Source organism: Bacillus rossius, chromosome 3 (genome assembly GCF_032445375.1).
Source record: "Bacillus rossius redtenbacheri isolate Brsri chromosome 3, Brsri_v3, whole genome shotgun sequence".
Lineage (NCBI taxonomy): Eukaryota > Metazoa > Arthropoda > Insecta > Phasmatodea > Bacillidae > Bacillus > Bacillus rossius.
In genome coordinates this window covers 131,472,923-131,499,885 of record NC_086332.1, presented here as the reverse complement: position 1 = coordinate 131,499,885, position 26,963 = coordinate 131,472,923, and the positions used below count along the sequence as shown (strand labels likewise).

Below are 26,963 nucleotides of genomic sequence, written 5' to 3'. Positions count from 1 at the left end.
TCAAGATTTCCTCTGTACAAAAAGGATAGTGTCAATGTCATCTGTACAATTGTTGACCCAAGGTTCAAGGATGCTCTCTTTAGTCACGAAGAGAAGGTGAATGCACACTTCCTCCTCAAACAAGAATGCAATCTTTATCATCCACCAGAATTCACACCTGAAGAACGTGAAAAATCATACATTTCCTCTTCATCATTGTGGGCAGCGCTAGATGATATATACCTATGCAAGAAACACCATCACTTCGGCAGGAAGAAGCAGATATCACTACTTACTTGACATCACCCCGTGTAGCAAGAAGTATTAACCCATATGAGTGGTAGAGGCAAAACAAACATCAGTACCCAAAAATTTCCGAAGTTGCTACTAGATATTTGCCCATTCCAGCGACACAAGTTGCAAGCGAAAGAATGTTTTCTGCATCTGGCAATATATTGTGACAGAAAGAAGGGAACTTCTGTGTCCAGACCACGTAGAGCAGCTGACATTCCTTCATGATAATTTTAAGAATAAATTATTACACCTGTTCCAGTTTCACTCCAACTCCAGTGATAGCAGAACTGAATATTGAAATTAGTGTCACTGAAGAATAAAACTTTACTTCATATACTGTGCTTTAAATTAATGAAGCTGCTTCTACTGATATTATTTGTTTTAGTATTCTACATTTTATGTCTAGAAAGCCAAATATTTTAGGACGTGCTTATTTTTTTAGAAATGCATTTTTTTTTTACAATGTCAAGTTTCAGTGCACTAAAAATGTATGAAATTAAGGATTTATTAGTATGCTTTGATAATTGACCTGTGGTTTTAGTCTTCTTTGCTTTACAGTCAGAAAGTAACTAGCTATCGCTGATTGTAAAACTGCATAATATATTTTGAAGCATGTAAGAGAGTGTACTTATTTTTATTTGTCTTTGGTTTGAGTGTATTTATATCTGTAACTTTTACCATATTTGGAAGAAACTACGAAGTTTGTGTATTTTTTATTGGTATTATTATAGAGTTTGCCAACACATTAGCATGCTACAGTTCAAATGTTGTGTTTTTTGCTTCATTTAAGACTGCTTTTGAAAATGTTAATTTTCTTTCCGATTTTCTCTTATAAGAAGATGATATGCTAAAAAAAAAGAAGCCCTATTTGATTACAGTTGTTTGTTTATGTATTTATATAAACTGGTCCCAAAGAGTATGCAAGGTGCTCCAAAGAGTGCGTGCGCACTCTTAGGGAATGAACACAAGATATGTGAAAGACTCGACAGATAGCAGCTCATACCGCAAAGGCTAAAAATCATGGCTGTTACATAGTATACAGATATTGATTGCATCTCTGTTTACCTACTTGCTAGAGCGTAAGTTGCACGATTAGAATATTACAAGAAAACAACAAAAAATTATTTCTCACCTTTCAAATCTAAAAATATTCTTGCGTAGCTGCAAGTTTCACGCCGTTCGTTTGTCACACAGTAATGAACCAATTGAGGTTATTAACTTTTTTTTTCAATGTTGCCAACTGTAAGAAAATGGCACTGAATACTCTTACGGGATGTGCACTCTTAGATGCCTTTCCCCTATATGGTGAATTTCGATGAAACCAAAATAACATCAAAAGCAAGTTGAAACACTGCTTAGCACCAAAATGCAAGTTTATACACCATACAGCACAACAATGCAAGTTATATCATGGAATTACGTAGCATTTAAGCAAAACATTATTCTGATCATAATTAAAGAAAACTTTTAATGTTTGAAATACAATAAATGTTGTTATTTCTGGTCAAAAAATGTTTTGAAGTGCATGAATCAGAAATATTAATTTAATATCTGTTATTGTGCATCTCTTATTGAATCAATTTTAAACCATAAATGCTCTCTAAGTTATTTTTAGTGCTCTTAATGTACCGGTTTGAGACCAATATATTAAAATTATTTTACCATGAAAATGCAGCATATAAATTGTACCCCAAATTTGGTGGCGTAAGCATAAAGAAACAGCTTGTTACCAAAAATAAACACACGGTAAATTTCTATTTTAAAAATGAAATTAGAATAAAAATGTTCTCCCTGTGTTGTCAGGGCTCGATGGCGTACGTCCCACAGCAGGCCTGGATACAGAACGCCTCCCTGAAGGACAACATCATGTTCGGCCGCGCGCCAGACAACCAGCGCTACCAGCAAGTGGTGGAGGCATGTGCTCTGCTGCCCGACTTCAAGGTGCTGCCTGGCGGGGATGAGACTGAGATAGGAGAGAAGGTGAGTAGCTACTGTTCAGTCACTAGATAGAGTAGTTCCTTGTCAGTGCGACAGATATGTGTGTCGGTCATAAACTAAAAAAGTAACCTTATGTTAAAGGATTAGGCAGGCCCATTATTAAAATTAACCTACTATAACAGTGACATTGAAGGTTGTAAGAGATAATTGTACTGCAGTGAAAGCTTGGGCAATGAAAGCAGTCTTAACCTGTGACATCACTGGAGGTAGTTTGTAGGCACAGGGTATATGGAATTCCTCCACACTCAACAGATGATTCTAGTTTTTGAGTTACTGGTTCTGGTACAATTCCTGGAATGTAATTGATATTTGCAATTGATAAACGATTGTCACAGACATGACATTCTCTCCTATGGTGGTTTTACACAACTTTTGGCAGTGATGGTAATGAATAATGATTTAGTGACCATAAATGCAAAAATCTTGTAAAATTAAATTAAATGTTATTTTTTCTCAAATTGTAACGGTTCGTTACTTACAAAAATAAAAAGATTTAATGCGTCGACTGTAGTTTTTGTTTTATTCTTTCAAATTAGAATGCACAGACTAATCCAAACACTTTCAATGTTTCATTCACTCGTTTCATCCGTACGTTCGCCTGTCGAGAATGCTCACAGCTAGGGCGATGAAGATTAACGAAAAATAACGTAGATTAAGTCCTTCAGTAATGTTTTACTGCAAGTACACGGAATTAGTGCGACCTCAAACAGGGCCGCACCGAGCGAAAAATGAATTTCGCCACGAGCCAAAACGCCGACGAAGGTGATCAAAATTTCTAAATACTGTCCGAACGAAATACAAAGAAAATTAGGTTAATTTAATACTCGGCATGGCTCTGACCACCAACGTTAAATTATCCATTAGCAAATTACTTCATAATTTGGCGAGAAGCCACGGAACGCGACCTACTGGTGCAGCAGTCGGCAGACAACTGGTGAAGTCCTGCCACACTCTCCTCCACGCAGGGAGTAGACGTCACATGACCTCACCGACCAATCACACGCACACTTCTTTCACGCTTACAGATACAAGCCAATCATAGAACAAGTTACAATACATGAAAAAGCCTTGTACATACAGAACTCTGGGCTTCCCCTGATCTATCTCTTTTCAATTTCACATCGAAATTGGGGACTCTTATTCTCGTTCTCTCTCCCACACCGTGAGAGAGCAGTTATCACTCAGTTCCCACGCAGGGGGGAAATTACCGTCTTTATCTCGGTTGGCGGGGAAGCACTGTTTCTTTCTCACTTTCACTTACAGGCCTCTTATGCCTCTCTTTCTATCCATCACCCCTGCCCAGACACAGTACCATGTTCTAGAATCATCCAACACGTTAATGAACATTATAAACAGCAATTATAATACAAATTACTTTACCAAATTAAAATCATTTCGAAATAACCTGAAAAAGTAGGCCTAAACAGGCAAAAATCTAGAACAGTGGCTTCTTTGTGAGTAATTACATAAAAATTACTAATGATAGAAAATGTCTGTTAAAATACAAGGTACATTCTTAAAACACATAGCAAGTGAAAATAACATATATTAATAGCCATAACGTCTGATTATACTGTCTCATAACATACACACCACTCTAAAAACATTGACTTATTTATATTTACCTATACAAAAAGAAGTTTAAAAGAAAATTATTTAATTAGGAGGGCTGGGTTCTGCAATGCTACATAACCCCCCCAACTTTTCAATTAAATTAACACTACATTTTATTGAAAAGTTACAAAAGTGAAAACCTGACTTGTACAAAATATATTCAAAACATCCTTAGACATAAATGCATCCTGTCATTACACTCTTGTTTATAAAAGAAATTCAAAAAACAATTATTTTTATAATTTACAATGATTAATACAAATTTTCTGTTAAATTTAAAATTGATATTTCAGTTTTGGTACAGTCAACAATCCTCATCCCTAATGTTCTCTTGGTTTTATTAATACAAAATACAAGTAGTTTCAAAATTAATCTTTCCACAAATTTCAATTAGTGTACCCTGGTTTACGAAGAATCTTCCTATCACATATCTCAACTCTGGTTGGAACAGCTGTGGACACCTCTACACAAACTGCGACAACTCCAACAAACTTATATCTCGAAGACACAACCAGTGGCGAGGCGTGAGGTTTACATGAGGGGAAGCAATAACTCCGTTCACACCAAAACATGATTTGGTTGGGGGGGGGGGGGGGGGGTCTGGGGGCCCTCCGCCGGGAAAATATGGATTTCAAGGTACAAAATGGTGCTATTTAAGTAGTTTTCTTAACTGAACATTGACTATTCCACAGGTAGAAAAATTGACATTTTTTTTAAATACATTATTTTTGAAAAATAATGATTGACTTCCATTATTCTGATAGTAAAATACCTACTCTACATTACTTATATACTAAGTGGGAGTGGAGTATCATCGTACGCCCACAAATCCCCCACGCACTGCCAGCCAACAGCCCGCGGGAGAGATGCGCGCGCCCCGAGAGACGACCGCCGACTGAAACGCGACATCGCCACCTGCCCTGCCGAACTGTGGCGGACATAGCCGAAGCAGTCGGCGGAAAAATTCCACAGTCTGCTTCGGCCATGTTCGCTCCAGTTCGGCAAGAAAGCGTTACCTTCGTAGCTTCTACCGCGTATTTTTCCAGCCAATCCCCTCCCTGAACCTTTGTACCATGCCACCCCCCCTCCCGAAAGGAAACTACTGCGGCAGCCTTCCTGCTGAAAGCGGTCCTGCCAGCACTTCTAAACCTAGCAACGCTTCTAAAACAGCATGTTTTTGTGTCAACGAGTTCTTTTTTTATAGCGCACAGCGCACAGTATTGGGTCCCAAGAAGATAGTGTAAAAAATACATACACCTAACTGCACGAGCCAAAGTAAAATACTATTCTGAATAAAATATTTATTTAAAAAATACAATGTCTGGAAACTGCCTGGGCAAGCACTGCTTGCCTTGCTTGCTCTGACGAGACGCCACTGGACACAACTATCTCAGCTGCACTAGCTGGAACAAGAATTGCAGGCATTACGTCCCTCTGACCACCTGAAAACAATCTCGACGACAAAACAATCTTGACGACTAACCTACTTCAGCTGTGGAGCACCTCGACACTAGCTGGCAAATTTAACCCCAATTGACGATGAACAACAACAATCGCCTTCTCAAGACGACAACTGCACGACGACGGATAACTCCTTTATTACCAGGACCCCACTACTTTCATTTATGAATCAACCAATTCCTCCACCCCTCATACTTGCACCAACAAACTTTAACAACACTGCTAACTCAGACTGCTGACCAAACTTCCGACGCTATCTTCCTACCTCTGATGCTGTTATTATTATTATTATTACTGTTATTATTATGATTATTATGAAGATTTTTCTAATAGAATTACTGAAGATCTCATGAATAATATATATATATATATAAAGAAACAATATGACGAATAGAATGACAAATACATTTTTAAACTTCCTTCCACTCTCAACAGTGAATCCCCCATCTCCCTCATACAGCAAGTTGCTGACCAGTCTTCAAAAAGACGCAACCAAACCTTCATTTCATTTGGCCATCCTGGTCCCAGGGCCTACTATACGGTACGGTTAAGGGGTGAAATACTCCACAGAAACAATATCACCAGACTCATTTATTCTATGAAGAGAACGGGCTTGGAAATCTCAGCGGAAAGAATACTCCATCCAGTAATATTTTTGGAACTCTCAGCGGAGCCGTATCATCTTCTCCCTCATGACATAACATGCCCAGAAATCTCAGCAGGGCTGTGTCATAAACCTCATAACAAACACGTCTAGAAATCTTAGCAGGGAACCCATGGCTTTACCGGCAGACAAACATGCCCCGAAACCTCAGCAGGGTTTCCATTTGTCATTCCAGGCAGATGAATTTGTGTTGTCGAACCTAGAGAACGACATGTAGGTCCAACAGACCGAGAGTCCCCTCTTCCCTATCATTCCTAGCTCCTGAGCTAGCCGAAAGGTAAGGGACGCCCAAATACCACCCTTTTAGCTGCTAGTCAGCTCGGCTAACCTACTTCACACCACAATACAAGTATCACTTTACAATGGTAGCGATAACTGAATGGTACCGATATTACAGTAAAGTTTCAAACTGTATATTAAAACATATTTCTTAATTTACACCTTTACATACAAACATTTCAACCTTATTTATTCTTTACACAACATTTTACTTTATATTCCATGGTCTTAGCAATGACACATGCCAATTCGTATGATTCACTCTGTACACATTATGGCCTACAATGGCCTCAACTTGATATGGTCCATCATATAATTTGAAAAACTTATGAATCTTATTATCAATCAGCGAAGACAACTTATGTGAAGCAATCAAAACTTCATCACCCTCCTTAAAACTAATTTGATTAACATTTTTATCAAATTTCTTTTTTCTCACACTAGCTTTATACATTAGTTTTTCCCTAGCATTTTCTAACTTGTCTTTTAACTGCATTTCCTCATTTTTAGGAAAATTAATTGCCTTTTGCAATCTCGTGGTAGGCAAAACCTGTAACATCAATTCAACAGGTGTGTACCCTGTACTCTCGTGCCAACAATTATTTATCAGTTTTTCCACTTGACTTACAACAATTGCCCAATGGCCATGGTTTTCATTACAGTACACTGTAAACAACCATCCCAACTCCCTCATCACCCTCTTTGCAGGGTTAGCAGCTGGATGGTATACCGCAGTGTATCCTAACTCAATACCCAAAATACTAGACAATGTTTTCCACTGCTCACTCCGAAATCGTGGTCCATTATCAGAAATTATTTTTTCTGGAAGGCCTACCTCTTTTACATACATGTCCATTACCTTCTCAGTAACCACTTGGGCAGTAGCCCTTTTAATAGGATACAATTTTACATACTTGGAAAAAACATCTACTACAACCAAAATATACTTAACACCACCTCTTCCTTTAGGTAAAGGTCCAAATAAATCAACACACACCACTTCTAATGGCTTGCTTGCCAAAATATTACCCATCAAACCTTGACATTTTTGATTCATTACCTTAGTTTGTGCACATAACAAACATGATTTGATGCACTTAGACACTGTCCTATACATATCCCTAAAAATACAAAACTCTTGAATATATTTAACAGTTTTTGTTACACCAAAATGACCACATTCATTATGCATTAGAGCACATATTTAATTTCTTAAATTATTCGGAACACAGAGTACCCACTTAGGAATACTATTACTTACATTTTGAAACAAATGACCATCTTTGATTACAAATTTTTCCTTGATTACATTTCTACAATCTGAAGATTCTAATTCTTGTATTACCTTACTTAACCGGGAATTCTTGTTTACCTCTTCAGCCAATTTCTTAGAAAATTCCTCTATACCCTCCTCTATTTCTTTTATCTGTTTACTTAAACTGCGAATTTGAAACTCTTTTACTCTTGCTGATTGTGAATCTGTTACTACTCTGGATAAGGCATCTGCAACTACTTGTTCTTTACCTGGTATATGTTGAATGTTCAAATTATACTCCTGCAAGGCTAGGATCCATCTGGTAATACGCCCATGTAAAAGTTTACAAGAGCTCATGTGGCATAAGGCCTTATGATCTGTAAGCACTGTGATTTCCCTTCCATAAATATATGTGCGAAATTTTGAAACAGAAAATACTATACTAAGTAGTTATTTTTCTGTGGTCGTGTAATTTACTTCAGCTGCATTTAAAGCCCTGCTGGCAAAACTAATTGGAATCTGTTCCCCCTCCTGATTTATCTGAAAAAGCATGGCACCTACTGCTTCATTAGATGCATCACATGAAATGTAAAATTTTTCATCTAATTTAGGATGATATAACAAAATCTCCCTTTCCAATTCCTGTTTAAGCCTTTCCAATGCCTGATCCTGAGCTTCACCACTCCCAGCACTGACCTTTCTGAAGAAGTTTCCTTAATGGTCCACAAATATGACTGAAACCTGGGATGTATTTACGAAAAAAATTGAAAAAACCTACGAGTCTCTCTAATTGTTTGCGGTTCTCTGGTGTGGGATAGTTCCTTACGGAATCCAGCTTATCAGGGTCAATATGAATTCCTTTGGCATTTACAACATTTCCTAAAAAGGTAATTTCATCTTTCAAGAACTCCGATTTCTGCAAGTTAGCTGTCATGCCCCCTTCCTGTAGTTTTTCAAGGACTAATTGTATTACATGGCTGTGTTCTTCAAAAGTTTTTGTAGCAATTAGGATATCGTCCACATAAATGGTTACTAATTCCAGTACTTCCGGCCCTAAAACTTCTTCCTATCCCCGAATAAAATGACTCACAGAAACATTTAAACCAAATGGCAGTCTTTTGAAACAATATGTTTTCCCTTGATATAAAAATGCTGTACTAGCTCTAGAATCTTCAACTAATGGTATCTGCCAATATGATGCAACTAAATCAATTTTTGAAAAATATTTACAACCCTCAAACTTTTGCAGCAATTCTTCCATAGGTGCTGGTAATTCCCTATCTGGTATTATTATTTCGTTTAATTTTCGAGCATCCAAACATAACCTAACCCCTCCATTTTTCTTTTTTACCACTACCATGGGATTTGAATATTCCGAGCTACGCCTTTCAATAATATCCATACTAATCATATTTTGAATTTCATTTTCTACTGCGGGTCTTAAATTGTAAGCGACTGGGTACTGTCTCTGCACAAAAGGTTTATGCTCCCTTACTTTTAGTTCACATCTGTATTTATTATTTAAACCTGGGAAATTAGCAAATGCTTTATGTTGTTTCTGTAAAATCTGCCTTAATTCTGCCTGTTGCTGATTCGTACCCCCTTGAAGCAAAATTTGTTCAACCTCAGTTTCTGTAATATATGCTTTTTCTAAAAAATTACATTCCAATTCTAGTTCATTTGCACCCATTTCTCCCTTTAACATTTGTAACTGAAATGACTGTGTTTTCCCATCTACCTCAAAAGCAATTTTAGTCCCCATCAAACTTATACATACATTGTTGTGAATAATCAATAACAGTTTCATTTCCTTGTAGCCAATCAGCTCCCAAAATTATTTTAACACTTAGCCCTTTTATGACAAGGAATACAATCCACATGCTAATATCACCTAATTTTACTTCTAAAAGGACGTGTTTTTTCACATTTTTGTTTCTAACCCCGGTAGCCCCTACTATAGTGACATTAGATACTGTTAACACTGCTAAAGATTTAGTGATTTTAATTCCTTATGAGTTAAAAAATTCTTCCGACATCGCAGTTACTTCACTGCCAGTGTCAATCAACATTTTTACTATGGTTTTTACATCACTAATTTCCCCCAACACATAAGGACATGTACCCATTTTTCCTTGAACAATTTGATTACCTGATTCTTCAATATCATGTAATAAGTCATCCCTATCATGTGAGGTAGTTTTATTATTACAATTTTGCAAAACCTGGCATTGTGATACTGCCCCTCTTGCATTTGCTTGTGGGGGGTCTGAGGCTCGATCCTCCCACTCTATTGGTTTAAATTTCTATTGTCTCGTCGTTCCTCTTGTGGTGGTTGTCGCTGCCCTTCTGGTGCCCTCCCTTCTTGCTGTTGCTCTCGCCTCCACCTGGGTACCCTTTCATTTCCTTGTTCTGGGCGAGGAGGTTGTTGCTGTTAACCTGGCTGCTGGACCCTCTCCCGGGGTGGTCCCTGCGGCCTGCCCTGGTACTTACCTTGTTCTGGGCGAGGAGGTTGTTGCTGGTAACCTGGCTGGTGGACCCTCTCCCGGGGTGGTCCCTGCGGCCTGCCCTGGTACTTACCTCGTTCTGGGCGAGGAGGTTGTTGCTGGTAACCTGGCTGGTGGACCCTCTCCCGGGGTGGTCCCTGCGGCCTGCCCTGGTACTTACCTTGTTCTGGGCGAGGAGGTTGTTGATGGTAACCTGGCTGGTGGGCCCTCTCCCAGGGTGGTCCCTGCGGCCTGCCCTGGTACTTACCTTGTTCTGGGCGAGGAGGTTGTTGCTGGTAACCTGGCTGGTGGGCCCTCTCCCGGGGTGGTCCCTGCGGCCTGCCCTGGTACTTACCTTGTTCTGGGCGAGGAGGTTGTTGCTGGTAACCTGGCTGCTGGACCCTCTCCCGGGGTGGTCCCTGCGGCCTGCCCTGGTACTTACCTTGTTCTGGGCGAGGAGGTTGTTGCTGGTAACCTGGCTGCTGGACCCTCTCCCGGGGTGGTCCCTGCGGCCTGCCCTGGTACTTACCTTGTTCTGGGCGAGGAGGTTGTTGCTGGTAACCTGGCTGGTGGACCCTCTCCCGGGGTGGTCCCTGCGGCCTGCCCTGGTACTTACCTTGTTCTGGGCGAGGAGGTTGTTGATGGTAACCTGGCTGGTGGGCCCTCTCCCGGGGTGGTCCCTGCGGCCTGCCCTGGTACTTACCTTGTTCTGGGCGAGGAGGTTGTTGCTGGTAACCTGGCTGGTGGACCCTCTCCCGGGGTGGTCCCTGCGGCCTGCCCTGGTACTTACCTTGTTCTGGGCGAGGAGGTTGTTGCTGGTAACCTGGCTGCTGGACCCTCTCCCGGGGTGGTCCCTGCGGCCTGCCCTGGTACTTACCTTGTTCTGGGCGAGGAGGTTGTTGATGATAACCTGGCTGGTGGGCCCTCTCCCGGGGTGGTCCCTGCGGCCTGCCCTGGTACTTACCTTGTTCTGGGCGAGGAGGTTGTTGATGGTAACCTGGCTGGTGGACCCTCTCCCGGGGTGGTCCCTGCGGCCTGCCCTGGTACTTACCTTGTTCTGGGCGAGGAGGTTGTTGCTGGTAACCTGGCTGCTGGACCCTCTCCCGGGGTGGTCCCTGCGGCCTGCCCTGGTACTTACCTTGTTCTGGGCGAGGAGGTTGTTGATGGTAACCTGGCTGGTGGGCCCTCTCCCGGGGTGGTCCCTGCGGCCTGCCCTGGTACTTACCTTGTTCTGGGCGAGGAGGTTGTTGCTGGTAACCTGGCTGGTGGACCCTCTCCCGGGGTGGTCCCTGCGGCCTGCCCTGGTACTTACCTTGTTCTGGGCGAGGAGGTTGTTGCTGGTAACCTGGCTGCTGAACCCTCTCCCGGGGTGGTCCCTGCGGCCTGCCCTGGTACTTACCTTGTTCTGGGCGAGGAGGTTGTTGATGGTAACCTGGCTGGTGGGCCCTCTCTCGGGGTGGTCCCTGCGGCCTGCCCTGGTAGTTACCTTGTTCTGGGCGAGGAGGTTGTTGATGATAACCTGGCTGGTGGGCCCTCTCCCGGGGTGGTCCCTGCGGCCTGCCCTGGTACTTACCTTGTTCTGGGCGAGGAGGTTGTTGCTGGTAACCTGGCTGCTGAACCCTCTCCCGGGGTGGTCCCTGCGGCCTGCCCTGGTACTTACCTTGTTCTGGGCGAGGAGGTTGTTGATGGTAACCTGGCTGCTGGACCCTCTCTCGGGGTGGTCCCTGCGGCCTGCCCTGGTAGTTACCTTGTTCTGGGCGAGGAGGTTGTTGATGGTAACCTGGCTGGTGGACCCTCTCCCGGGGTGGTCCCTGCGGCCTGCCCTGGTACTTACCTTGTTCTGGGCGAGGAGGTTGTTGCTGGTAACCTGGCTGGTGGGCCCTCTCTCGGGGTGGTCCCTGCGGCCTGCCCTGGTACTTACCTTGTTCTGGGCGAGGAGGTTGTTGCTGGTAACCTGGCTGGTGGGCCCTCTCTCGGGGTGGTCCCTGCGGCCTGCCCTGGTACTTACCTTGTTCTGGGCGAGGAGGTTGTTGCTGGTAACCTGGCTGGTGGATCCTCTCTCGGGGTGGTCCCTGCGGCCTGCCCTGGTACTTACCTTGTTCTGGGCGAGGAGGTTGTTGCTGGTAACCTGGCTGGTGGGCCCTCTCTCGGGGTGGTCCCTGCGGCCTGCCCTGGTACTTACCTTGTTCTGGGCGAGGAGGTTGTTGCTGGTAACCTGGCTGGTGGATCCTCTCTCGGGGTGGTCCCTGCGGCCTGCCCTGGTACTTACCTTGTTCTGGGCGAGGAGGTTGTTGCTGGTAACCTGGCTGGTGGATCCTCTCTCGGGGTGGTCCCTGCGGCCTGCCCTGGTACTTACCTTGTTCGGGGCGAGGAGGTTGTTGCTGGTAACCTGGCTGGTGGGCCCTCTCTCAGGGTGGTCCCTGCGGCCTGCCCTGGTACTTACCTTGTTCTGGGCGAGGAGGTTGTTGATGGTAACCTGGCTGGTGGGCCCTCTCTCGGGGTGGTCCCTGCGGCCTGCCCTGGTACTTACCTTGTTCTGGGCGAGGAGGTTGTTGCTGGTAACCTGGCTGCTGAACCCTCTCCCGGGGTGGTCCCTGCGGCCTGCCCTGGTACTTACCTTGTTCTGGGCGAGGAGGTTGTTGATGGTAACCTGGCTGGTGGGCCCTCTCTCGGGGTGGTCCCTGCGGCCTGCCCTGGTACTTACCTTGTTCTGGGCGAGGAGGTTGTTGCTGGTAACCTGGCTGCTGAACCCTCTCCCGGGGTGGTCCCTGCGGCCTGCCCTGGTACTTACCTTGTTCTGGGCGAGGAGGTTGTTGATGGTAACCTGGCTGGTGGGCCCTCTCTCGGGGTGGTCCCTGCGGCCTGCCCTGGTACTTACCTTGTTCTGGGCGAGGAGGTTGTTGATGGTAACCTGGCTGGTGGGCCCTCTCCCGGGGTGGTCCCTGCGGCCTGCCCTGGTAGTTACCTTGTTCTGGGCGAGGAGGTTGTTGATGATAACCTGGCTGGTGGGCCCTCTCCCGGGGTGGTCCCTGCGGCCTGCCCTGGTACTTACCTTGTTCTGGGCGAGGAGGTTGTTGCTGGTAACCTGGCTGGTGGGCCCTCTCTCGGGGTGGTCCCTGCGGCCTGCCCTGGTACTTACCTTGTTCTGGGCGAGGAGGTTGTTGCTGGTAACCTGGCTGCTGAACCCTCTCCCGGGGTGGTCCCTGCGGCCTGCCCTGGTACTTACCTTGTTCTGGGCGAGGAGGTTGTTGATGGTAACCTGGCTGGTGGGCCCTCTCGGGGTGGTCCCTGCGGCCTGCCCTGGTACTTACCTTGTTCTGGGCGAGGAGGTTGTTGATGGTAACCTGGCTGGTGGGCCCTCTCCCGGGGTGGTCCCTGCGGCCTGCCCTGGTACTTACCTTGTTCTGGGCGAGGAGGTTGTTGCTGGTAACCTGGCTGCTGGACCCTCTCCCGGGGTGGTCCCTGCGGCCTGCCCTGGTACTTACCTTGTTCTGGGCGAGGAGGTTGTTGATGATAACCTGGCTGGTGGGCCCTCTCCCGGGGTGGTCCCTGCGGCCTGCCCTGGTACTTACCTTGTTCTGGGCGAGGAGGTTGTTGATGGTAACCTGGCTGGTGGACCCTCTCCCGGGGTGGTCCCTGCGGCCTGCCCTGGTACTTACCTTGTTCTGGGCGAGGAGGTTGTTGCTGGTAACCTGGCTGCTGGACCCTCTCCCGGGGTGGTCCCTGCGGCCTGCCCTGGTACTTACCTTGTTCTGGGCGAGGAGGTTGTTGCTGGTAACCTGGCTGGTGGGCCCTCTCTCGGGGTGGTCCCTGCGGCCTGCCCTGGTACTTACCTTGTTCTGGGCGAGGAGGTTGTTGATGGTAACCTGGCTGGTGGACCCTCTCCCGGGGTGGTCCCTGCGGCCTGCCCTGGTACTTACCTTGTTCTGGGCGAGGAGGTTGTTGATGGTAACCTGGCTGGTGGACCCTCTCCCGGGGTGGTCCCTGCGGCCTGCCCTGGTACTTACCTTGTTCTGGGCGAGGAGGTTGTTGCAGTAACCTGGCTGCTGGACCCTCTCCCGGGGTGGTCCCTGCGGCCTGCCCTGGTACTTACCTTGTTCTGGGCGAGGAGGTTGTTGATGGTAACCTGGCTGGTGGGCCCTCTCCCGGGGTGGTCCCTGCGGCCTGCCCTGGTACTTACCTTGTTCTGGGCGAGGAGGTTGTTGCTGGTAACCTGGCTGGTGGACCCTCTCCCGGGGTGGTCCCTGCGGCCTGCCCTGGTACTTACCTTGTTCTGGGCGAGGAGGTTGTTGCTGGTAACCTGGCTGCTGAACCCTCTCCCGGGGTGGTCCCTGCGGCCTGCCCTGGTACTTACCTTGTTCTGGGCGAGGAGGTTGTTGATGGTAACCTGGCTGGTGGGCCCTCTCTCGGGGTGGTCCCTGCGGCCTGCCCTGGTAGTTACCTTGTTCTGGGCGAGGAGGTTGTTGATGATAACCTGGCTGGTGGGCCCTCTCCCGGGGTGGTCCCTGCGGCCTGCCCTGGTACTTACCTTGTTCTGGGCGAGGAGGTTGTTGCTGGTAACCTGGCTGGTGGGCCCTCTCTCGGGGTGGTCCCTGCGGCCTGCCCTGGTACTTACCTTGTTCTGGGCGAGGAGGTTGTTGCTGGTAACCTGGCTGGTGGGCCCTCTCTCGGGGTGGTCCCTGCGGCCTGCCCTGGTACTTACCTTGTTCTGGGCGAGGAGGTTGTTGATGGTAACCTGGCTGGTGGGCCCTCTCTCGGGGTGGTCCCTGCGGCCTGCCCTGGTACTTACCTTGTTCTGGGCGAGGAGGTTGTTGCTGGTAACCTGGCTGCTGAACCCTCTCCCGGGGTGGTCCCTGCGGCCTGCCCTGGTACTTACCTTGTTCTGGGCGAGGAGGTTGTTGATGGTAACCTGGCTGGTGGGCCCTCTCTCGGGGTGGTCCCTGCGGCCTGCCCTGGTACTTACCTTGTTCTGGGCGAGGAGGTTGTTGATGGTAACCTGGCTGGTGGGCCCTCTCCCGGGGTGGTCCCTGCGGCCTGCCCTGGTAGTTACCTTGTTCTGGGCGAGGAGGTTGTTGATGATAACCTGGCTGGTGGGCCCTCTCCCGGGGTGGTCCCTGCGGCCTGCCCTGGTACTTACCTTGTTCTGGGCGAGGAGGTTGTTGCTGGTAACCTGGCTGGTGGGCCCTCTCTCGGGGTGGTCCCTGCGGCCTGCCCTGGTACTTACCTTGTTCTGGGCGAGGAGGTTGTTGCTGGTAACCTGGCTGCTGAACCCTCTCCCGGGGTGGTCCCTGCGGCCTGCCCTGGTACTTACCTTGTTCTGGGCGAGGAGGTTGTTGATGGTAACCTGGCTGGTGGGCCCTCTCGGGGTGGTCCCTGCGGCCTGCCCTGGTACTTACCTTGTTCTGGGCGAGGAGGTTGTTGATGGTAACCTGGCTGGTGGGCCCTCTCCCGGGGTGGTCCCTGCGCCTTCCCTGGTACTTACCTTGTTCTGGGCGAGGAGGTTGTTGCTGGTAACCTGGCTGCTGGACCCTCTCCCGGGGTGGTCCCTGCGGCCTGCCCTGGTACTTACCTTGTTCTGGGCGAGGAGGTTGTTGATGGTAACCTGGCTGGTGGGCCCTCTCCCGGGGTGGTCCCTGCGGCCTGCCCTGGTACTTACCTTGTTCTGGGCGAGGAGGTTGTTGCTGGTAACCTGGCTGGTGGACCCTCTCCCGGGGTGGTCCCTGCGGCCTGCCCTGGTACTTACCTTGTTCTGGGCGAGGAGGTTGTTGCTGGTAACCTGGCTGCTGGACCCTCTCCCGGGGTGGTCCCTGCGGCCTGCCCTGGTACTTACCTTGTTCTGGGCGAGGAGGTTGTTGCTGGTAACCTGGCTGCTGGACCCTCTCCCGGGGTGGTCCCTGCGGCCTGCCCTGGTACTTACCTTGTTCTGGGCGAGGAGGTTGTTGATGGTAACCTGGCTGGTGGGCCCTCTCCCGGGGTGGTCCCTGCGGCCTGCCCTGGTACTTACCTTGTTCTGGGCGAGGAGGTTGTTGCTGGTAACCTGGCTGGTGGACCCTCTCCCGGGGTGGTCCCTGCGGCCTGCCCTGGTACTTACCTTGTTCTGGGCGAGGAGGTTGTTGCTGGTAACCTGGCTGCTGGACCCTCTCCCGGGGTGGTCCCTGCGGCCTGCCCTGGTACTTACCTTGTTCTGGGCGAGGAGGTTGTTGATGGTAACCTGGCTGGTGGGCCCTCTCCCGGGGTGGTCCCTGCGGCCTGCCCTGGTACTTACCTTGTTCTGGGCGAGGAGGTTGTTGCTGGTAACCTGGCTGCTGGACCCTCTCCCGGGGTGGTCCCTGCGGCCTGCCCTGGTACTTACCTTGTTCTGGGCGAGGAGGTTGTTGATGGTAACCTGGCTGGTGGGCCCTCTCCCGGGGTGGTCCCTGCGGCCTGCCCTGGTACTTACGTTGTTCTGGGCGAGGAGGTTGTTGCTGGTAACCTGGCTGGTGGGCCTTCTCCCAGGGTGGTCCCTGCGGCCTGCCCTGGTACTTACCTTGTTCTGGGTGAGGAGGTTGTTGCTGGTGGGCCCTCTCCCGGGGTGGTTCCTGCGGCCTGCCCTGGTACTTACCTTGTTCTGGGTGAGGAGGTTGTTGCTGGTGGGCCCTCTCCAGGGGGGGTTCCTGCGGCTTGCCCTGGTACTTACCTTGTTCTGGGTGAGGAGGTTGTTGCTGGTGGGCCGTCTCCCGGGGTGGTTCCTGCGGCCTGCCCTGGTACTTACCTTGTTCTGGGTGAGGAGGTTGTTGCTGGTGGGCCCTCTCCCGGGGTGGTTCCTGCGGCCTGCCCTGGTACTTACCTTGTTCTGGGTGAGGAGGTTGTTGCTGGTGGGCCCTCTCCCAGGGTGGTTCCTGCGGCCTCCCCTGGTACTTATCTTGTTCTGGGTGAGGAGGTTGTTGCTGGTGGGCCCTCTCCCGGGGTGGTTCCTGCGGCCTGCCCTGGTACTTACCTTGTTCTGGGTGAGGAGGTTGTTGCTGTTGGCCTTTCTCCCGGGGTGGTCCCTGCGGCCTGCCCTGGTACTTACCTTGTTCTGGGCGAGGAGGTTGTTGCTGGTGGGCCCTCTCCCGGGGTGGTTCCTGCGGCCTGCCCTGGTACTTACCTTGTTCTGGGCGAGGAGGTTGTTGCTGGTGGGCCCTCTCCCGGGGTGGTTCCTGCGGCCTCCCCTGGTACTTACCTTGTCCTGGGTGAGGAGGTTGTTGCTGGTGGGCCCTCTCCCGGGGTGGTTCCTGCGGCCTGCCCTGTTACTTACCTTGTTCTGGGTGAGGAGGTTGTTGCTGGTGGACCCTCTCCCGAGGTGGTCCCTGCAGCCTGCCCTGGTACTTACCTTGTTCTGGGCGAGGAGGTTGTTGCTGGTAACCTGGCTGGTGGACCCTCTTTGGGGGTGGTCCCTGCGGCCTGCCCTGGTACTTACCTTGTTCTGGGCGAGGAGGTTGTTGCTGGTAACCTGGCTGGTGGGCCCTCTCCCGGGGTGGTCCCTGCGGCCTGCCCTGGTACTTACCTTGTTCTGGGCGAGGAGGTTGTTGCTGGTAACCTGGCTGGTGGACCCTCTCCCGGGGTGGTCCCTGCGGCCTGTCCTGGTACTTACCTTGTACTGGGCGAGGAGGTTGTTGCTGGTAACCTGGCTGCTGGACCCTCTCCCGGGGTGGTCCCTGCGGCCTGCCCTGGTACTTACCTTGTTCTGGGCGAGGAGGTTGTTGCTGGTAACCTGGCTGGTGGACCCTCTCCCGGGGTGGTCCCTGCGGCCTGCCCCGGTACTTACCTTGTTCTGGGCGAGGAGGTTGTTGCTGGTAACCTGGCTGGTGGACCCTCTCCCGGGGTGGTCCCTGCGGCCTGCCCTGGTACTTACCTTGTTCTGGGCGAGGAGGTTGTTGATGGTAACCTGGCTGGTGGGCCCTCTCCCAGGGTGGTCCCTGCGGCCTGCCCTGGTACTTACCTTGTTCTGGGCGAGGAGGTTGTTGCTGGTAACCTGGCTGCTGGACCCTCTCCTGGGGTGGTCCCTGCGGCCTGCCCTGGTACTTACCTTGTTCTGGGCGAGGAGGTTGTTGCTGGTGGGCCCTCTCCCGGGGTGGTTCCTGCGGCCTGCCCTGGTACTTACCTTGTTCTGGGCGAGGAGGTTGTTGCTGGTGGGCCCTCTCCCGGGGTGGTCCCTGCGGCCTGCCCTGGTACTTACCTTGTTCTGGGCGAGGAGGTTGTTGCTGGTGGGCCCTCTCCGGGGGTGGTTCCTGCGGCCTGCCCTGGTACTTACCTTGTTCTGGGCGAGGAGGTTGTTGCTGGTGGGCCCTCTCCCGGGGTGGTCCCTGCGGCCTGCCCTGGTACTTACCTTGTTCTGGGCGAGGAGGTTGTTGCTGGTGGGCCCTCTCCCGGGGTGGTCCCTGCGGCCTGCCCTGGTACTTACCTTGTTCTGGGCGAGGAGGTTGTTGCTGGTGGGCCCTCTCCGGGGGTGGTTCCTGCGGCCTGCCCTGGTACTTACCTTGTACTGGGCGAGGAGGTTGTTGCTGGTAACCTGGCTGCTGGACCCTCTCCCGGGGTGGTCCCTGCGGCCTGCCCTGGTACTTACCTTGTTCTGGGCGATGAGGTTGTTGCTGGTAACCTGGCTGCTGGACCCTCTCCAGGGGTGGTCCCTGCGGCCTGCCCTGGTACTTACCTTGTTCTGGGCGAGGAGGTTGTTGCTGGTGGGCCCTCTCCCGGGGTGGTCCCTGCGGCCTGCCCTGGTACTTACCTTGTTCTGGGCGAGGAGGTTGTTGCTGGTGGGCCCTCTCCGGGGGTGGTTCCTGCGGCCTGCCCTGGTACTTACCTTGTACTGGGCGAGGAGGTTGTTGCTGGTAACCTGGCTGCTGGACCCTCTCCCGGGGTATTCCCTGCGGCCTGCCCTGGTACTTACCTTGTTCTGGGCGAGGAGGTTGTTGCTGGTGGGCCCTCTCCCGGGGTGGTCCCTGCGGCCTGCCCTGGTACTTACCTTGTTCTGGGCGAGGAGGTTGTTGCTGGTGGGCCATCTCCGGGGGTGGTTCCTGCGGCCTGCCCTGGTACTTACCTTGTACTGGGCGAGGAGGTTGTTGCTGGTAACCTGGCTGCTGGACCCTCTCCCGGGGTGGTCTCTGCGGCCTGCCCTGGTAGTTACCTTGTTCTGGGCGAGGAGGTTGTTGATGATAACCTGGCTGGTGGGCCCTCTCCCGGGGTGGTCCCTGCGGCCTGCCCTGGTACTTACCTTGTTCTGGGCGAGGAGGTTGTTGCTGGTAACCTGGCTGGTGGGCCCTCTCTCGGGGTGGTCCCTGCGGCCTGCCCTGGTACTTACCTTGTTCTGGGCGAGGAGGTTGTTGCTGGTAACCTGGCTGCTGAACCCTCTCCCGGGGTGGTCCCTGCGGCCTGCCCTGGTACTTACCTTGTTCTGGGCGAGGAGGTTGTTGATGGTAACCTGGCTGGTGGGCCCTCTCGGGGTGGTCCCTGCCGCCTGCCCTGGTACTTACCTTGTTCTGGGCGAGGAGGTTGTTGATGGTAACCTGGCTGGTGGGCCCTCTCCCGGGGTGGTCCCTGCGGCCTGCCCTGGTACTTACCTTGTTCTGGGCGAGGAGGTTGTTGCTGGTAACCTGGCTGCTGGACCCTCTCCCGGGGTGGTCCCTGCGGCCTGCCCTGGTACTTACCTTGTTCTGGGCGAGGAGGTTGTTGATGGTAACCTGGCTGGTGGGCCCTCTCCCGGGGTGGTCCCTGCGGCCTGCCCTGGTACTTACCTTGTTCTGGGCGAGGAGGTTGTTGCTGGTAACCTGGCTGGTGGACCCTCTCCCGGGGTGGTCCCTGCGGCCTGCCCTGGTACTTACCTTGTTCTGGGCGAGGAGGTTGTTGCTGGTAACCTGGCTGCTGGACCCTCTCCCGGGGTGGTCCCTGCGGCCTGCCCTGGTACTTACCTTGTTCTGGGCGAGGAGGTTGTTGATGGTAACCTGCTGGTGGGCCCTCTCCCGGGGTGGTCCCTGCGGCCTGCCCTGGTACTTACCTTGTTCTGGGCGAGGAGGTTGTTGCTGGTAACCTGGCTGCTGGACCCTCTCCCGGGGTGGTCCCTGCGGCCTGCCCTGGTACTTACCTTGTTCTGGGCGAGGAGGTTGTTGATGGTAACCTGGCTGGTGGGCCCTCTCCCGGGGTGGTCCCTGCGGCCTGCCCTGGTACTTACCTTGTTCTGGGCGAGGAGGTTGTTGCTGGTAACCTGGCTGGTGGGCCTTCTCCCAGGGTGGTCCCTGCGGCCTGCCCTGGTACTTACCTTGTTCTGGGTGAGGAGGTTGTTGCTGGTGGGCCCTCTCCCGGGGTGGTTCCTGCGGCCTGCCCTGGTACTTACCTTGTTCTGGGTGAGGAGGTTGTTGCTGGTGGGCCCTCTCCAGGGGGGGTTCCTGCGGCCTGCCCTGGTACTTACCTTGTTCTGGGTGAGGAGGTTGTTGCTGGTGGGCCCTCTCCCGGGGTGGTTCCTGCGGTTTGCCCTGGTACTTACCTTGTTCTGGGTGAGGAGGTTGTTGCTGGTGGGCCCTCTCCCGGGGTGGTTCCTGCGGCCTGCCCTGGTACTTACCTTGTTCTGGGTGAGGAGGTTGTTGCTGGTGGGCCCTCTCCCAGGGTGGTTCCTGCGGCCTCCCCTGGTACTTATCTTGTTCTGGGTGAGGAGGTTGTTGCTGGTGGGCCCTCTCCCGGGGTGGTTCCTGCGGCCTGCCCTGGTACTTACCTTGTTCTGGGTGAGGAGGTTGTTGCTGGTGGGCCCTCTCCCGGGGTGGTCCCTGCGGCCTGCCCTGGTACTTACCTTGTTCTGGGCGAGGAGGTTGTTGCTGGTGGGCCCTCTCCCGGGGTGGTTCCTGCGGCCTGCCCTGGTACTTACCTTGTTCTGGGCGAGGAGGTTGTTGCTGGTGGGCCCTCTCCCGGGGTGGTTCCTGCGGCCTTCCCTGGTACTTACCTTGTCCTGGGTGAGGAGGTTGTTGCTGGTGGGCCCTCTCCCGGGGTGGTTCCTGCGGCCTGCCCTGTTACTTACCTTGTTCTGGGTGAGGAGGTTGTTGCTGGTGGACCCTCTCCCGAGGTGGTCCCTGCGGCCTGCCCTGGTACTTACCTTGTTCTGGGCGAGGAGGTTGTTGCTGGTAACCTGGCTGGTGGACCCTCTTTGGGGGTGGTCCCTGCGGCCTGCCCTGGTACTTACCTTGTTCTGGGCGAGGAGGTTGTTGCTGGTGGGCCCTCTACCGGGGTGGTCCCTGCGGCCTGCCCTGGTACTTACCTTGTTGTTGGGCGAGGAGGTTGTTGCTTGTAACCTGGCTGGTGGGCCCTCTCCCGGGGTGGTCCCTGCGGCCTGCCCTGGTACTTACCTTGTACTGGGCGAGGAGATTGTTGCTGGTAACCTGGCTGGTGGGCCCTCTCCCGGGGTGGTCCCTGCGGCCTGCCCTGGTACTTACCTTGTTCTGGGCGAGGAGGTTGTTGCTGGTAACCTAGCTGGTGGACCCTCTCCCGGGGTGGTCCCTGCGGCCTGTCCTGGTACTTACCTTGTACTGGGCGAGGAGGTTGTTGCTGGTAACCTGGCTGCTGGACCCTCTCCCGGGGTGGTCCCTGCGGCCTGCCCTGGTACTTACCTTGTTCTGGGCGAGGAGGTTGTTGCTGGTAACCTGGCTGGTGGACCCTCTCCCGGGGTGGTCCCTGCGGCCTGCCCTGGTACTTACCTTGTTCTGGGCGAGGAGGTTGTTGCTGGTAACCTGGCTGGTGGACCCTCTCCCGGGGTGGTCCCTGCGGCCTGCCCTGGTACTTACCTTGTTCTGGGCGAGGAGGTTGTTGATGGTAACCTGGCTGGTGGGCCCTCTCCCAGGGTGGTCCCTGCGGCCTGCCCTGGTACTTACCTTGTTCTGGGCGAGGAGGTTGTTGCTGGTAACCTGGCTGCTGGACCCTCTCCTGGGGTGGTCCCTGCGGCCTGCCCTGGTACTTACCTTGTTCTGGGCGAGGAGGTTGTTGCTGGTGGGCCCTCTCCCGGGGTGGTTCCTGCGGCCTGCCCTGGTACTTACCTTGTTCTGGGCGAGGAGGTTGTTGCTGGTGGGCCCTCTCCCGGGGTGGTCCCTGCGGCCTGCCCTGGTACTTACCTTGTTCTGGGCGAGGAGGTTGTTGCTGGTGGGCCCTCTCCGGGGGTGGTTCCTGCGGCCTGCCCTGGTACTTACCTTCTTCTGGGCGAGGAGGTTGTTGCTGGTGGGCCCTCTCCCGGGGTGGTCCCTGCGGCCTGCCCTGGTACTTACCTTGTTCTGGGCGAGGAGGTTGTTGCTGGTGGGCCCTCTCCCGGGGTGGTCCCTGCGGCCTGCCCTGGTACTTACCTTGTTCTGGGCGAGGAGGTTGTTGCTGGTGGGCCCTCTCCGGGGGTGGTTCCTGCGGCCTGCCCTGGTACTTACCTTGTACTGGGCGAGGAGGTTGTTGCTGGTAACCTGGCTGCTGGACCCTCTCCCGGGGTGGTCCCTGCGGCCTGCCCTGGTACTTACCTTGTTCTGGGCGATGAGGTTGTTGCTGGTAACCTGGCTGCTGGACCCTCTCCTGGGGTGGTCCCTGCGGCCTGCCCTGGTACTTACCTTGTTCTGGGCGAGGAGGTTGTTGCTGGTGGGCCCTCTCCCGGGGTGGTCCCTGCGGCCTGCCCTGGTACTTACCTTGTTCTGGGCGAGGAGGTTGTTGCTGGTGGGCCCTCTCCGGGGGTGGTTCCTGCGGCCTGCCCTGGTACTTACCTTGTACTGGGCGAGGAGGTTGTTGCTGGTAACCTGGCTGCTGGACCCTCTCCCGGGGTGGTCCCTGCGGCCTGCCCTGGTACTTACCTTGTTCTGGGCGAGGAGGTTGTTGCTGGTGGGCCCTCTCCCGGGGTGGTCCCTGCGGCCTGCCCTGGTACTTACCTTGTTCTGGGCGAGGAGGTTGTTGCTGGTGGGCCCTCTCCGGGGGTGGTTCCTGCGGCCTGCCCTGGTACTTACCTTGTACTGGGCGAGGAGGTTGTTGCTGGTAACCTGGCTGCTGGACCCTCTCCCGGGGTGGTCTCTGCGGCCTGCCCTGGTACTTACCTTATTCTGGGCGAGGAGGTTGTTGCTGGTGGGCCCTCTCCCGGGGTGGTTCCTGCGGCCTGCTCTGGTACTTACCTTGTTCTGGGCGAGGAAGTTGTTGCTGGTGGGCCCTCTCCCGGGGTGGTCCCTGCGGCCTGTCCTGGTACTTACCTTGTACTGGGCGAGGAGGTTGTTGCTGGTAACCTGGCTGCTGGACCCTCTCCCGGGGTGGTCCCTGCGGCCTGCCCTGGTACTTACCTTCATCTGGGCGAGGAGGTTGTTGCTGGTGGGCCCTCTCCCGGGGTGGTTCCTGCGGCCTGCCCTGGTACTTACCTTGTTTTGGGCGAGGAGGTTTTTGTTGGTAACCTGGCTGGTGGACCCTCTCCCGGGGTGGTCCCTGCAGCCTGCCCTGGTACTTACCTTGTTCTGGGCGAGGAGGTTGTTGCTGGTAACTTGGCTGGTGGACCCTCTCCCGGGGTGGTCCCTGCGGCCTGCCCTGGTACTTACCTAGTTCTGGGCGAGGAGGTTGTTGCTGGTAACCTGGCTGATGGACCCTCTCCCGGGGTGGTCCCTGCGGCCTGCCCTGGTACTTACCTTGTTCTGGGCGAGGAGGTTGTTGCTGGTAACCTGGCTGGTGGGCCCTCTCCCGGGGTGGTCCCTGCGGCCTGCCCTGGTACTTACCTTGTACTGGGCGAGGAGGTTGTTGCTGGTAACCTGGCTGGTGGGCCCTCTCCCGGGGTTGTCCCTGCGGCCTGCCCTGGTACTTACCTTGTACTGGGCGAGGAGGTTGTTGCTGGTAACCTGGCTGGTGGGCCCTCTCCCGGGGTGGTCCCTGCGGCCTGCCCTGGTACTTACCTTGTTCTGGGCGATGAGGTTGTTGCTGGTAACCTGGCTGGTGGACCCTCTCCCGGGGTGATCCCTGCGGCTTGCCCTGGTACTTACCTTGTACTGGGCGAGGAGGTTGTTGCTGGTAACCTGGCTGCTGGACCCTCTCCCGGGGTGGTCCCTGCGGCCTGCCCTGGTACTTACCTTGTTCTGGGCGATGAGGTTGTTGCTGGTAACCTGGCTGGTGGACCCTCTCCCGGGGTGATCCCTGCGGCCTGCCCTGGTACTTACCTTGTACTGGGCGAGGAGGTTGTTGCTGGTAACCTGGCTGGTGGGCCCTCTCCCGGGGTGGTCCCTGCGGCCTGCCCTGGTACTTACCTTGTTCTGGGCGAGGAGGTTGTTGCTGGTAATCTGGCTGGTGGACCCTCTCCCGGGGTGTTCCCTGCGGCCTGCCCTGGTACTTACCTTGTTCTGGGCGAGGAAGTTGTTGCTGGTGGGCCCTCTCCCGGGGTGGTTCCTGCGGCCTGCCCTGGTACTTACCTTGTTCTGGGCGAGGAGGTTGTTGCTGTTAACCTGGCTGGTGGGCCCTTTCCCGGGGTGGTCCCTGCGGCCTGCCCTGGTACTTACCTTGTTCTGGGCGAGGAAGTTGTTGCTGGTGGGCCCTCTCCCAGGGTGGTTCCTGCGGCCTGCCCTGGTACTTACCTTGTTCTGGGCGAGGAGGTTGTTGCTGGTAACCTGGCTGGTGGACCCTCTCCCGGGGTGGTCCCTGCGGCCTGCCCTGGTACTTACCTTGTTCTGGGCGATGAAGTTGTTGCTGGTGGGCCCTCTCCCGGGGTGGTCCCTGCGGCCTGCCCTGGTACTTACCTTGTACTGGGCGAGGAGGTTGTTGCTGGTAACCTGGCTGGTGGGCCCTCTCCCGGGGTGGTCCCTGCGGCCTGCCCTGGTACTTACCTTGTTCTGGGCGAGGAGGTTGTTGCTGGTAACCTGGCTGCTGGACCCTCTCCCGGGGTGGTCCCTGCGGCCTGCCCTGGTACTTACCTTGTTCTGGGCGAGGAGGTTGTTGATGGTAACCTGGCTGGTGGGCCCTCTTCCGGGGTGGTCCCTGTGGCCTGCCCTGGTACTTACCTTGTTCTGGGCGAGGAGGTTGTTGCTGGTAACCTGGCTGGTGGACCATCTCCCGGGGTGGTCCTTGCGGCCTGCCCTGGTACTTACCTTGTTCTGGGCGAGGAGGTTGTTGCTGCTAACCTGGCTGCTGAACCCTCTCCCGGGGTGGTCCCAGCGGCCTGCCCTGGTACTTACCTTGTTCTGGGCGAGGAGGTTGTTGATGGTAACCTGGCTGGTGGGCCCTCTCCCGGGGTGGTCCCTGCGGCCTGCCCTGGTACTTACCTTGTTCTGGGCGAGGAGGTTGTTGATGGTAACCTGGCTGGTGGGCCCTCTCCCGGGGTGGTCCCTGCGGCCTGCCCTGGTACTTACCTTGTTCTGGGCGAGGAGGTTGTTGCTGGTAACCTGGCTGCTGGACCCTCTCCCGGGGTGGTCCCTGCGGCCTGCCCTGGTACTTACCTTGTTCTGGGCGAGGAGGTTGTTGATGGTAACCTGGCTGGTGAGCCCTCTCCCGGGGTGGTCCCTGCGGCCTGCCCTGGTACTTACCTTGTTCTGGGCGAGGAGGTTGTTGCTGGTAACCTGGCTGGTGGACCCTCTCCCGGGGTGGTCCCTGTGGCCTGCCCTGGTACTTACCTTGTTCTGGGCGAGGAGGTTGTTGCTGGTAACCTGGCTGCTGGACCCTCTCCCGGGGTGGTCCCTGCGGCCTGCCCTGGTACTTACCTTGTTCTGGGCGAGGAGGTTGTTGATGGTAACCTGGCTGGTGGGCCCTCTCCCGGGGTGGTCCCTGCGGCCTGCGCTGGTACTTACCTTGTTCTGGGCGAGGAGGTTGTTGCTGGTAACCTGGCTGCTGGACCCTCTCCCGGGGTGGTCCCTGCGGCCTGCCCTCGTACTTACCTTGTTCTGGGCGAGGAGGTTGTTGATGGTAACCTGGCTGGTGGGCCCTCTCCCGGGGTGGTCCCTGCGGCCTGCCCTGGTACTTACCTTGTTCTGGGCGAGGAGGTTGTTGCTGGTAACCTGGCTGGTGGGCCTTCTCCCGGGGTGGTCCCTGCGGCCTGCCCTGGTACTTACCTTGTTCTGGGCGAGGAGGTTGTTGCTGGTAACCTGGCTGGTGGGCCTTCTCCCGGGGTGGTCCCTGCGGCCTGCCCTGGTACTTACCTTGTTCTGGGTGAGGAGGTTGTTGCTGGTGGGCCCTCTCCCGGGGTGGTTCCTGCGGCCTGCCCTGGTACTTACCTTGTTCTGGGTGAGGAGGTTGTTGCTGGTGGGCCCTCTCCCGGGGTGGTTCCTGCGGCCTGCCCTGGTACTTACCTTGTTCTGGGTGAGGAGGTTGTTGCTGGTGGGCCCTCTCGCAGGGTGGTTCCTGCGGCCTCCCCTGGTACTTATCTTGTTCTGGGTGAGGAGGTTGTTGCTGGTGGGCCCTCTCCCGGGGTGGTTCCTGCGGCCTGCCCTGGTACTTACCTTGTTCTGGGTGAGGAGGTTGTTGCTGGTGGGCCCTCTCCCGGGGTGGTCCCTGCGGCCTGCCCTGGTACTTACCTTGTTCTGGGCGAGGAGGTTGTTGCTGGTGGGCCCTCTCCCGGGGTATTCCCTGCGGCCTGCCCTGGTACTTACCTTGTTCTGGGCGAGGAGGTTGTTGCTGGTGGGCCCTCTTCCGGGGTGGTCCCTGCGGCCTGCCCTGGTACTTACCTTGTTCTGAGCGAGGAGGTTGTTGCTGGTGGGCCCTCTCCCGGGGTGGTTCCTGCGACCTCCCCTGGTACTTACCTTGTTCTGGGTGAGGAGGTTGTTGCTGGTGGGCCCTCTCCCGGGGTGGTTCCTGCGGCCTGCCCTGGTACTTACCTTGTTCTGGGTGAGGAGGTTGTTGCTGGTGGACCCTCTCCCGAGGTGGTCCCTGCGGCCTGCCCTGGTACTTACCTTGTTCTGGGCGAGGAGGTTGTTGCTGGTAACCTGGCTGGTGGACCCTCTCCCGGGGTGGTCCCTGCGGC

At 54.2% G+C, this 26,963-nt stretch overlaps 1 protein-coding gene across 1 annotated transcript in view; it reads left to right on the top strand.

Annotated features, from left to right (window-relative positions):
- LOC134531251 (multidrug resistance-associated protein 1-like) overlaps positions 1 to 26,963 on the top strand; it is a 592,793-nt gene that overhangs the window by 207,690 nt on the left and 358,140 nt on the right. The window contains exon 15 of the mRNA XM_063366941.1: positions 2,077 to 2,253. Coding sequence (XP_063223011.1) covers positions 2,077 to 2,253 — 177 coding nt within the window. The remainder of the gene's footprint in view (positions 1 to 2,076; positions 2,254 to 26,963) is intronic.